The following is a 13,455-nucleotide window of genomic DNA, read 5'->3' as shown; positions in this document are numbered from 1 at the left end:
ATATACACTCCTAGAAATGGAAAAAAGAACACATTGACACCGGTGTGTCAGACCCACCATACTTGCTCCGAACACTGCGAGAGGGCTGTACAAGCAATGATCACACGCACGGCACAGCGGACACACCAGGAACCTCGGTGTTGGCCGTCGAATGGCGCTAGCTGCGCAGCATTTGTGCACCGCCGCCGTCAGTGTCAGCCAATTTGCCGTGGCATACGGAGCTCCAACGCAGTCTTTAACACTGGTAGCATGCCGCGACAGCGTGGACGTGAACCGTATGTGCAGTTGACGGACTTTGAGCGAGGGCGTATAGTGGGCATGCAGGAGGCCGGGTGGACGTACCGCCGAATTGCTCAACACGTGGGGCGTGAGGTCTCCACAGTACATCGATGTTGTCGCCAGTGGTCGGCGGAAGGTGCACGTGCCCGTCGACCTGGGACCGGACCGCAGTGACGCACGGATGCACGCCAAGACCGTAGGATCCTACGCAGTGCCGTAGGGGACCGCACCGCCACTTCCCAGCAAATTAGGGACACTGTTGATCCTGGGGTATCGGCGAGGACCATTCGCAACCGTCTCCATGAAGCTGGGCTACGGTCCCGCACACCGTTAGGCCGTCTTCCGCTCACGCCCCAACATCGTGCAGCCCGCCTCCAGTGGTGTCGCGACAGGTGTGAATGGAGGGACGAATGGAGACGTGTCGTCTTCAGCGATGAGAGTCGCTTCTGCCTTGGTGCCAATGATGGTCGTATGCGTGTTTGGCGCCGTGCAGGTGAGCGCCACAATCAGGACTGCATACGACCGAGGCACACAGGGCCAACACCCGGCATCATGGTGTGGGGAGCGATCTCCTACACTGGTCGTACACCACTGGTGATCGTCAAGGGGACACTGAATAGTGCACGGTACATCCAAACCGTCATCGAACCCATCATTCTACCATTCCTAGACCGGCAAGGGAACTTGCTGTTCCAACAGGACAATGCACGTCCGCATGTATCCCGTGCCACCCAACGTGCTCTAGAAGGTGTAAGGCAACTACCCTGGCCAGCAAGATCTCCGGATCTGTCCCCCATTGAGCATGTTTGGGACTGGATGAAGCGTCGTCTCACGCGGTCTGCACGTCCAGCACGAACGCTGGTCCAACTGAGGCGCCAGGTGGAAATGGCATGGCAAGCCGTTCGACAGGACTACATCCAGCATCTCTACAATCGTCTCCATGGGAGAATAGCAGCCTGCATTGCTGCAAAAGGTGGATATACACTGTACTAGTGCCGACATTGTGCATGCTCTGTTGCCTGTGTCTATGTGCCTGTGGTTCTGTCAGTGTGATCATGTGATGTATCTGACCCCAGGAATGTGTCAATAAAGTTTCCCCCTCCTGGGACAATGAATTCACGGCGTTCTTATTTCAATTTCCAGGAGTGTATTTCTGTAGGTACATTCAGCAGCATATGTGGATACTGTCTGCAAAATATGTTGCAAATAGAGTCAGTAGCAAAGACGTAAACGTAATAAATTCAAATGTCATAAATGGTGCAACAGTTTTTCATGCATCTCAGTGTTGATGACGTCATATATCCTGATCTGTGTGTTACACAATGATATAATTTAGTAAGTAGAGTCAGCATTATTTGAGGAGACTTCTGCAAAATGTGTTGCAAATAGAGTTAATAGCGAAGAAATAATAAATTTAAATGTCATGCACATATGGCAATTTTTCATGCATCTCATCATAAGATTTAATACGGACAATTAAATAATATTTAACACACCAATATCAAGAGTAATTAAATCATTTATGGAAGGCGAGTGCAATAACAATGGTAACAAATTCAAACAGTTCAGTTGAGGTAATCATTTATGAGTCACAACAATTTTTTTCAGGAAAAATGATATTTACAAATAGACTATTCCCTTAGAAATGATAGGACAAAGTCTTAATTTACAGATGTGCAAATCTTCAGAGGACTTATCACTGGCTCATATAGCTAAATATTGACTGTAGCCTCTGACTTCTGGAAGGGCACACTGTATGAACCATACAAATTGCATTTGTTAAAAGAAAGAAGCATAAATAAGAACACTGAATCTAAGAATATCTATTACAAACAATTTGGAGACAGAATGACTCAATGTTCACCACTACAGAGAAAAAGCAACACCGGAAATCCTGAATAAAAAGAATTAAAAGAGACCAGTGGAAAAATGCTCCTGTTGGAGCACAAAAAGGGTGCATATGCTCCTGTTTAAGACACTGACTGAAAAGTAGGGTACCAGCTGCCTCATCCTACCTTATGCAGCACTTTTAAAAATCTTCCCAAAAATGTTGGCATGCAAACATATTCATGTTCTTTTTGACACGCAACTCAACTCTCACTCCCACAAGCGCTCCTAATTGTAACTTGGCCACACCAACTAGTCCATTGCTGTAAGTTGTTCATACCTACCCTCTTCCACTTGCCAATTCTCACTCACTCATTTGGCCCAATTCATTGCCTTTGTGCCTCTCTAACTGTCGATGTCACCTGTCTCACAGCCACAGTCTCCTTCATTCTGGAACCACATGCTACTGTCTCCTCTCACCGTGACTGTCACTGTCTTCCTCCTGCTACCTCTTACTATTACTATTTAGTTCATTCCTTGCCACTGCTACCGTCTCTTCTCACTGTCACTATCTCTCTCTTCCTTGTTGTCACTGTCAGACTCTATCTCTCATTATAACTGGCTGTCACCAATTTCCACTTGCTCCTGATCTTTATTCCCTTCACTCTTTTCCTAGCACTGTTCTGTCACTTTCAACTATGTTCCACTCCACTGAATCCCTCTTTTTCTCTCACACTGCCATGGTCTCATTTGCTATTTCTATATCACACCCACAGTCTATTATGTTCCAGTATTAATTACTTTTCCATGTCTTCCCCAGTGATACTGTCAACTCCTCTCTCAGTGTAAAGAGGGATGAATACGTTCACAAGTCAACATTTTTAAAGGTGCTGAGGAAGGTGGAATAAGGCAGCTGGTACTCTACTTTTAAGTCAGAGTCTTTTAAATAGGAGCACATTCGCCCATTTTGTGCTCCAATAGGAGCACTTGGCTGCTCGTTTTCTTCTTTTCACTAATGTGAAATGAACTTAATGGATTAGTAAAATTTTGATAGTTTACTTATGTGAAATTGAAATAACACTAAACTAATTTTACACCTCAGATTGGATTTTATGTGCACAAATATTTTGTATTTGCTTCAATACTACAGTATGTGGTTCCAGAATACTTTTGATGACAAACACACATTACTGTGTATTTCTCTGTGCTATATCACTTTATAAACTAAGTTTTTGCCTCACACTGGATTTCACATGCATATTTTACATGCACAGGTAGGGTAACTTTGAATCGTTGTATGTCAGGAATAGATAAAGACATCAATAAAATTTTCAAGGATGTTCAAGATTGTGATCTTAGGAATATATTGTAAAAATTTCAGCCACTTGTTTTGCATAGCCATCTTGGTATCCACAGCTCAGTTTTGCTACCCAAAAACCATGTTTTTGGGGTGTTTCTCAATAACAGATAAAGATTTTTGAAACAGGAGGATAGCATTTCCAGATAAATACCTACAAAATATACCATTAAAATTTGAGACATTTGCTGCATTTAGTTATTTAGATATCCACTGCTGACTGAGAAAAAAATGGTGAAAACCACTTTTTTTTCTCAGGAATCACCTATGAACTAAATGGTGCCTCGATAAGCCACTTAAAGCACACTGTAGACATTTGCCTAAGTTGGAGGAAGTGTTTAATATTCAAACTTTGACCCAGTAGAATAGGATGGTTACAGTAAGATGATCCTTCTGTTTGGTATACGAGGTGTGGCTAGAAAAAAACCGGACTAGTACTGGTGAAACAATAAAACGAATGCAATAAGGCTGAAAGTCGCGTGGCCTGTCACGTGACTCTCGCTCCGCCTACTGCTCGAGTTTCATCTGCCTCCTGCACTCAGTCTGCCCGTGGCGTCTGTTTTAAGTAGTTGACGTTTTGTCTGTGCGTCGGAAAATGTTGAGTGTACAGAAAGAACAGCGTGTTAACATCAAATTTTGTTTCAAACTAGGAAAATCCGCAAGTGAAACGTTTGTAATGTTACAACAAGTGTACGGCGATGATTGTTTATCGCGAACACAAGTGTTTGAGTGGTTTAAACGATTTAAAGATGGCCGCGAAGACACCAGTGATGACACTCGCACTTGCAGACCATTGTCAGCAAAAACTGATGCAAACATTGAAAAAATCGGTAAACTTGTTCGACAAGATCGCCGTTTAACAATCAGACAGACGCCATGGGCAGACTGAGTGCAGGAGGCAGATGAAACTCGAGCAGTACGCGGAGCGAGAGTCACGTGACAGGTCACGCGACTTTCAGCCTTATTGCATTCGTTTTATTGTTTCACCAGTACTAATCCGGGTTTTTTCTAGCCACACCTCGTACACAGGGTCCCCAGCCAAAGGGCTATCCAAAATACTTGACCCTATATTTTTATCACCAACAGAACCTGAGGTCCAAGCCCTAGTAAAATCCCATTTTTATGTGCAGCATTTTGGAACATATCATTAGTACAAGCAGTAGCATGCGTACCAGTCTAAGGATCTGTAAGAAGGAAATTGAAGAAACAGTGAATAAAAGGTGCGTAAATACTCCATCTTCAACAAATTTTTGAAGACAGTGGAGGAAGCTGAAATGAAAAAGAAAATAATGCTAAAAAAAATAAATATGCACTACAAGAACGTGGAAACCTATTCAATTCATGGCAGCCAATATCTTGAGTAAAAATTTTTTGACACATGAACAATAGGAATAAAGTAAGAATAGATGTGTTCCACAAATATCCATGAATCAATCACTGCAGCAGAAAGACAGAAAAACCTGTCAGCAGAAGGAGGAACTGACTTCATTATAATGAATGAGCTTCAATGATCCTTGCAAAAAATTAAAAACAAAAAACTACTAAAATAAGTAAAATAAATTATTAAAATATGCAGGCATGATGCTACACTGGAGGCTGCTAGAAATAATCAATGCCTGTTACTGAACAAGTGAAATGCCAGACACATGGAAAAATCAGAAGTTTGTTCAAGACTGATTACACAACAGACTCTACAACTTATTGTGGTATAAATTTTATTAGTTCAGTGAGCAGGTTATATGCAAGGTTAAATATAGTGGTAAAACATTTGCTCACTTGGGGTACCACCCTTGTAATCAATTAGTCGAGAATATAAACATATTGTCTACAACCTAAGCATCACACCTACTTTTGTTGTTGAAACAGGTTTCAACCTAAGACAAGAAATTTGTATGTTACTTATGCGACTTACAGAAGTCCTCTGCATGTTTCAACTGAGAATTAATTTAAAACTACATTAGCTTTGAAAGTAGAATAAATGCTGGCTGGTAAAAATATTTTTTCTTTCACTAATAAATATGACTCTAAACACAATTTCAGAAATTCCCAATGAAGATGAACAGATCCGATTCAGAAAGGAAAGATCAATACAATTTATTTATATTATTTCATTTCAGGTATGCTTGTTTATATTCTATATTTCATAAAACACGAATAAAAAACTTATTATTTTATATAAAGTAAATGATATACATAGGATGTGCACTATTATTACATTATTTCCACCAATTTTAATGTTTCAGTAACTTCTTACCCCACCAGATGAGTCAAGATTAATAGTGGCAACAACATTCTGAAGATGAGCCAGCTGGCTTTTAAGCGATGAGAACTCAGCCATTCTGTTTTGGACCTGCTCCACAACCACATCCACATCACCATCACTACCTTCTGCTACACTGCCTGTCTCACCAGCCTCATCTGGAAACAAAGACCAACAATGTGTCGCTCAAGATCATTCAAAACATTCAACAAGAAGTTACCAACTATAGTAATGTGATCTACGTATACAACCAACTGATTTTCAGTTTGATCACACAGGCTACATTAACCTAAGAATACTCATATGCACCTCACAGTATTGTACATTTACATATTTTGTGAGAAGAAATACATTTCATTTTTTACATGTTCCACACTTGTGGAATAGGTTGTGTGTGTGTGTGTGTGTGTGTGTGTGTGTGTGTGTGTGCGCGCGCGCGCACGTGCGTGCGTGCGTAAAGTTTGGTCATTTGTTTATTTGGCACTATAAGTGTTGAATGAAACCTAGCCAGGTCTCTTACATCCATTCTAAGACCAACAAAATGACACATCACAAAGGAATTATCTGGATGGGACAGAAATCATTAGATGTAATGTACACATACAGACAAATGATTACAACTGCGGAAAAAATTGGATTACTTACTCGAGAGAAAGAGCTTTACAAATTGAGCAAGTCCATAATGCACTGGTCCACATCTCACCCTTATGCAAGCAGTTATTTGGCTTGGCACTGATTGAGTTGTTGGATGTCCTTCTGAGGAATATCGTGCCAAATTCTGTCCAATAGATATGTTGGATCATCAAAATCCCAAGATGGTTGGAGGGCCCTGCCCACAATGCTCAAAACTTTCTCAGTTTGAGAGAGGTCTGGCGACCTTGCTGGACAAGGTAGTGTTTGGAAAGCGTAAAGACAAGAGGTAGAAACTCTCGAAGTGAGGGGTGGGCATTACCTAGCTGAAATGTACACCCAGGATAGCTTGCTATGATGGGCAAGAAAATGGGGCATATAATATCACTGATGTACTGCTGTGCTGCATGAGTGCTGCAGATGACAACAAGAAATGGCACCCCAGAGCATCACTCCTGGTTGTTGGGCCATACGGGGAGCAACAGTCAAGTTAGTATCCCATTGTCATCCGGGGCATCTCTGGTCTGGAATCTCACTGACTGGAATTGATCTGTCTTCAGTGATGAGTCCCATTTCACACTGAGCCCCAATAACCAGCAAAGACACATCTGGAGATGTCCAGGACAGCAAAGGGATACCAACCTGACTATCGCCCGTCATATTGCCCAACCACCTGCAGTGATGGTCTGGAGTGTCATTTCTCTTCATAGCAAGACCTCTATGGTTGTCATCCATGGCACCCTTACAGCACAGCAGTACATTGATGATATTCTACAAGCTGTTTTGTTGCCCAAGATGGCAAGCCAGTCTGGGCATTGAGAGAACGAGACATTATTGAGAGCTTCAAATACAGCATTAGGCAACAGAAGATGAATGGGTAACTTTGAGAGATGAAATAGCAAAGACAACAGAAAATCAAATATGCAAATAGACAACACCCAGTAGGCATCCTTGGATAACACAAGAGAAATTGAATTTAACTAACAATAGGAGAAAATATTAAAATGTAGCGAATGAAGCAGGAAAAAGGAAATAAAACATCCAAATAAATGAGTTTGATATGAGGTGTAAAACGGGAAAGAGAAATGCAATACTAGTGGCCAGAGCTTTTTTTCCTCATCGTGACACCCTCCTAATAGCTACAATTTCACGAGGCACTCTGTCATTAATATTAATGAAAGGGATTTTGTTGTAACAAATGATATTTTAAAGAAATATTAATATTTTTGTTCCATTTCTAAGTACAGTGTAATTATACATTAAACATCTTTCCACAAATCCAAAACTTTTCAATACAACTATGAATTCAATGACAACTCATGAGCTTGACGAGCATTACAAATCTGTCTTATGTTATCTGGTATCTAGGGCAAATTCACACACATTTCCTCATCCAACTTTCTCAAAGTTCAATATTTATTTGGTTTTATATGTCATAATACAAAACGCACTTTCAAATGAATACATTGTAGAAAACTGCAGCAAAGTGATGAGTGCTCTTTTACTTAGGCAGAAGAATAAAACTCCAGAAGCTGCATAAATCTGATTCTTGGTACTTAAGATTAAAGTGTTATAGTTCTTCAGGCCTGCCAGTTGCTCCTCCTCAACAAGTTGAAGTTAACAAGTATCGGAAAGTGTGAAAGGATTTCTTGTCCAGTCATCCTGGTTTATATCTAATGTTGGAAAACATGCATACAACCTCTCTTTAAATTGCACTTAATGAACACAAATCATTAGATGCATTTTGTTAATAACTGCACATTTAGATGTCAAGATGCATTTTGTTACTAATTGCACATTTAGATGTCAATGGGAACATTTTGAAATTGCTTTTCTTTTGTTTTTCTCAACAGTTCCTCAACTTTTGTCTCTTAGGGTTGCAATTTTGTATGTAGTGGTCAGGAGATCTGAACCCTTAACTTGTAGACCAGCATTTGTCTTGTTGAGGGAACAGTTTTGTGCTCCAGAGCTTGTCTTTCAAGGCATCCACAAACTCTATTTTGTTTTCTTGCTCAAAGAGCAGCATTACATCCAATTCCTTAAAATACACATGACTAAATATTCTCCCTCCAGACAGCCAGTGGACTTATTTATGAAAGAGGAGGTTACAATGCAGTGTTCCTAGCTCATAACATTTCTGAGTGAAAAGTCTTGATTTGAGATGTCTGCTCATAACTTAACATTTCAACAGTATTATCCAAAACTGATTTCAGATGCTTTCCAATGAGTTTTGCTATGGACACATACCTATACATAAAGCAGTATGTAATAATAAAAGTTTTCATTTAATTGTTTTGCCAGTGTAATGAATCCTTTTACAGAACCTGGCACTGACAGGGCACCATCTGTGCAAATGCTGACACAATTCTTCCACAACAAACTTCATTGTCTCCATGTATCCAGGGGCAGTGGCAATGGGGAGGGTGGGGGCCTATAGCAACCCCCCCCCCCCTAATGGAGTATCATTATCATTACACTGGATAAAATGATTTCAGAATCAGCAACTATATAACTCCAACAGATTCAATCGTCTTTTATAATTATGTAGCAATATACGTTGCAATGTATTTCCAACACATTTTAACAAAAGAATAAGAGTGGCAAATAGCTTACTATCTAAACCATAAATACCATTTAACTTAAAATGGGTGTCTCATTATTTATTAATATACATTTCTTACCCTGAACTCCAAAACAGTTACCAAAAACTACATTCAGCAAAACCAAATTTTACCAGTTTGTCAGTGGAGGACCCCAACTCTTCTTTTGTTAAGCAATATTCCATTTTCCCAACCCCCCCCCCCTTCACCGACTTCTAGGATTGCCCCTGGATGTATCCATTCATTATTTCAAAAATGTCTTTGCCCTTGGTAGTTAAGGGCATTTCCTTGCAATAGAGATACTGTTTAACTATTTTTCTTTCATTAATGAAGCAAATAAAAAATGATCTAGGCCAGTTACCTCAGTAGATTCATCTGACTGAACCAATTTGAGTTTTAACAGTATGTTCAATGTTTTAAGACATGCCCTGAATATATTACCAGTGAACAGAATTTTTTTTTTTACATCAGGTTCATACGCAGTGCCAAACACTGTTTTCACTATAGCACACCAAGCTGGTTTGATGGTTCTCTCTGCAAATACATGAGGTGATGCATCTTTTGTAATACTCTCAGCTACAAGACAATTGGCTTCTTGAGTTTTATCAGATGTCCCAAATGTCTTATTAAATAAAGAACTCTGCTGAGTCTTTTGTTTTAAAATTTATTTCAAATAGTCAAAAGTTTTTCCTTGTAAATGTTTTGTGTTTTGTTGAAATACATTGCGGCAGTTTATTCACTAGCATGCTTCCACTGGAAAGTTTCTCTCCACATATCGTACACTTCGGTGTAGGACATCCTTCATCTCCACACCACATGAACCCCATTCTTAAGTATTCTTAACTAAACAGCCTCGCATTTGCGTTCTTGCTGCTGCATGATGGCACAGAGCAGAGATTTGAGATGCACTATTTGACTGTTCTGTTGCTCTGCATCCAATGTTTCATTAACTGCCAAAGGTCTCCTTCCAACATTTCTGATGACTTCCATAAATTATATCACTTTGAAAAAAAGTAAAATAACAACACACCACAAACAAAACAAAGAAACAGGCTGAAGGATAAGTGTGCAATCTCCCATTATTGCTGCTCAAAAAGCTTGTTAACGTGTGGACCGATAATGTTTGCCAATGTACAGCAGATGAAGATGACATCTAGTGCCACAATTAGAAGTTACATGCACAAAATAGTGGAATTCAACACACGATCACTCGATGACATACTCTATGGTTACACACAATGAAGAGAAGATTGTTTTGTATTATTTCATGATAAGTTTTTAATTTGTTCTACATTCTGAATTTATTAGCCTCACAACAGCCCAGGGTGCTGGGACAGCTCTGCTGTAAACTCATGCCTAACTATGGGAAAAATAGATACCACTACAGAAAAGTAAAGAACCCTCACAAAAAAAATGAAGTACCTGGATGAATCTTTGGTCAAGACGTCCACGATTGTAGAAGTGTGTGATTCAAACTTGAAAAAAAGTTACAGTTATACAGCTAAAAATGGATTTTGTAAAAATTGTAACATTGAAACAACAGCACTAAATGAATAAATTTCAAGCTTAAAATTCTTACTCAATGCTTTAAAGAGATATAACTTCATTCAAGAAAGAAAATCAGGATGTGCAACCGAAGCCAACACAGTGAAGTTACACAAGTCAAAAGTAACAAATTGTCAGAGTGGATAAAAGTGTCACTTAAAGGCAGTTCTTCAACTGCACAAATAACAAACTCTTCAAAAACTGATACATTTTCTGATAAAAACAAATATGATGTTTTGCAAACAAGTGACTGTGATAACGACTCTCCAAATAATCGTAAGCTTGTAAAAATCAGTGGGTTGAAAATGAATGGTGTTTTTGTAGCTAATGCTAATAACAAACACAGATCATCAAGGAAAAACAGTCGTGCACTTTTAGTAACAGAGTGTTATGGCAGAAATCTATCCAGCACACTCCAAGAGAAAGATCACAACATAGTGGTGACTAGTATAGTGAAACCTGGAGCGGGAATTAAAAACATAGACTCTAATTCAGGGGTGAAACTAATGCAGGAAAATGACAATATCATCTGTATAATGGGATCAAATGATGCAAAAAATGAAGCAGAGGTTTGCCTGAAAATGCTCCAGTATTTTCTAGAAGCTAACAAATGCAGAAACACATTAGTTGAAAAACTACTTCATAGGCATGATCTAATTTACAGTTCTTACGTAAACAAAGACATTCAGAAAACAAACTTCACAATAAGGAAACTGTGTTCACAATATGCCAAGTGCAACATACTGGATATAAGCAAGCTGCATTGAAATCTGCATGCGAAGCATGGAACGCATTTAAACGATGAAGGGAAAAGGTTTGTTTGTGATCATGTCAGTGAAACAATTATAGAAAGACTTTTAAGCAATAGAACAATCTAGCAGACCTACTGACAACAGCGAAGAAAGTAAAATGAGCACAACACAACTGGGGATCCTAATTTAAACTGAAGGTATGTGATGCTATAAATATGACTCTCAACAACCAAGTCGTGAATACTCCCAATCTAAATATTTATCACCATAATGTGCAATCAATGCCTAATACCATAAATGAAATTAACATACTGTTAATTGAACAACTAAAGGATATCTCAGCATTATGTATTCCTGAAGATTGGCTTAACCCAGAATTAGTTTAGAATATGAAAATAAATAAAGTCATTTTGTCCTCATACTGCTACAGAAAAACAGCAAGCAGGGTGTGGTGTAAATTTACACAAAGGAAAATAGAGATTTCAATACCCTACCTGATTTAACTAGAACAAATGTAAAAAGGATTATGAAATTGGAGTCACTGCTAAATAAAGTAAAAACTGGATTGTGAGTCGATGGTCTATGGGAACTTCAATACTGATTTCCTCAAAAACAGTAGATACAGAGGCCCTTTCGAACCTTGCAACAGCCTATAATTTTACAGCTGAAGTAAAGGTTGTTACCTGAGTAAAAGAACTTGTGAAACAGTTATTGATAAATTTCTAATCATGAAAAGTTTGCACAACACTTCACTAACAATTTTCACTGCACGTTTCAGTACAAGGTACTGGCAGAATTGAAACTGTGAGGATGGATTGTGAGTCATGCTTGGATAGCACAGATGGTAGAGCATTTTCCCACGAAAGGCAAAGGTCCCGAGTTCGAGTCTCGGTCCGGCACACACTTTTAATATGCCAGGAAGTTTCATATTGCCGCAAATCTCATTCTGCGTAATGATGCATACATTTATAATTCAGTAAATAAAGGGAGGCTATGTGGAGTGTTACAAAAAAGAATCTGGTGAACACAGGCCACCCTGCAAAAATACAACACTATTACAAAAGAATAAAAAACAGCAACAAACTTCTTAATAGTAGCTAACACCTTCAATAATTTTTTCGCAGGTGTTGGTGATAATATAACATAATCAGACTTACATAAGGACACCCAAACCAATGAATACAAAAGCAGGCAGGCAGTGCTTGTAGAGGGTCAAAACTCATCAGTTCAGTCTCACAAGATGAAGTAGCTAATGCAAGAAAAGGACTACAAAATTCCATCTCTGCAGGCGTTGATGGTGTCCCTGCAACAATCTTAAGGACGAGTGCATCAAACCTAACTGAAATATTTCCACACGTATGTGAGTGCTCATTTCAAGCAGGCACTTTCCCTGATTTATTGACAACATCTAAAGTCATTCAAGTCCAGAAAAAAGGTGAGAAAGGTAATGTAAATAACTGGAGACCCTTCACAATTTTCTCCTGCATTTCAAAAGTATTAGGAGAAGTTATATATGACGACCTTATGAAATATGTGAATAAAAACAATATCCTATGCAATGAACAAAATGGATTCAGAAATAAGAGGTCAACGACAACTGCTATTTATGAGTGCATCAATTCCATATTAAGCCTGATGCACAAGAAACAGGAATCAATACTGACGTGTCAAGTCTTTTGCATGGCGGACCATAAGATTCTGCAGTCAAAGCTTGAAAAATACAGTATTCAAGTTCTGTCCGACAATTGGATCAGTTCCTTCCAGTGCAATCGTAAGCAGGCAGTGTGCATGAAGTACACAAATATCCACCTAATAACAGTATCTGAACACTTATCAGACAATAAACAATTTAAATATGGTGTACCCCAAGGATCAGTAATGGGACGCCTTCTGTTAAAAATTATCTCAAATGTGGATGCACATAAAACAATCACATTTAGATGACCCAAAAATTCTACTAAAAGGAGAAAGCAAAGAACAATATAGCAATGAGTAAACACTGCCCGAAACAACTTAGCAGCTGGGCATAGAAAAATGGGCTTATAATACATAGTAAAAAAAAAAAAAACAAAAAAAAACATGCACTAAAATTCCACAATGCTCCAAACAAGAGCATGTTTATCCTATTGGTCTCTATCAATGACGAACTAGTTAGTAACAGTACTGAAATGAAATTCCTAGGCTTGGGCTGCTGAGAAATGTAAA

At 39.1% G+C, this 13,455-nt stretch overlaps 1 protein-coding gene across 6 annotated transcripts in view; it reads right to left on the bottom strand.

Moving 5' to 3' along the window:
• The window catches only part of LOC126251840 (pericentriolar material 1 protein-like), a 781,694-nt gene that overhangs the window by 300,925 nt on the left and 467,314 nt on the right, over positions 1 to 13,455 (bottom strand). For all 6 annotated transcript variants that reach the window (XM_049952507.1, XM_049952508.1, XM_049952506.1 and 3 more), the window contains one exon: positions 5,718 to 5,881. In XM_049952507.1, coding sequence (XP_049808464.1) covers positions 5,718 to 5,881 — 164 coding nt within the window. The remainder of the gene's footprint in view (positions 1 to 5,717; positions 5,882 to 13,455) is intronic.

Source organism: Schistocerca nitens, chromosome 4, assembly GCF_023898315.1.
Source record: "Schistocerca nitens isolate TAMUIC-IGC-003100 chromosome 4, iqSchNite1.1, whole genome shotgun sequence".
In the NCBI taxonomy this organism is placed as follows: domain Eukaryota; kingdom Metazoa; phylum Arthropoda; class Insecta; order Orthoptera; family Acrididae; genus Schistocerca; species Schistocerca nitens.
Note: the sequence above shows the minus strand (reverse complement) of the source record. Positions and strands in the feature narration are given on the sequence as shown.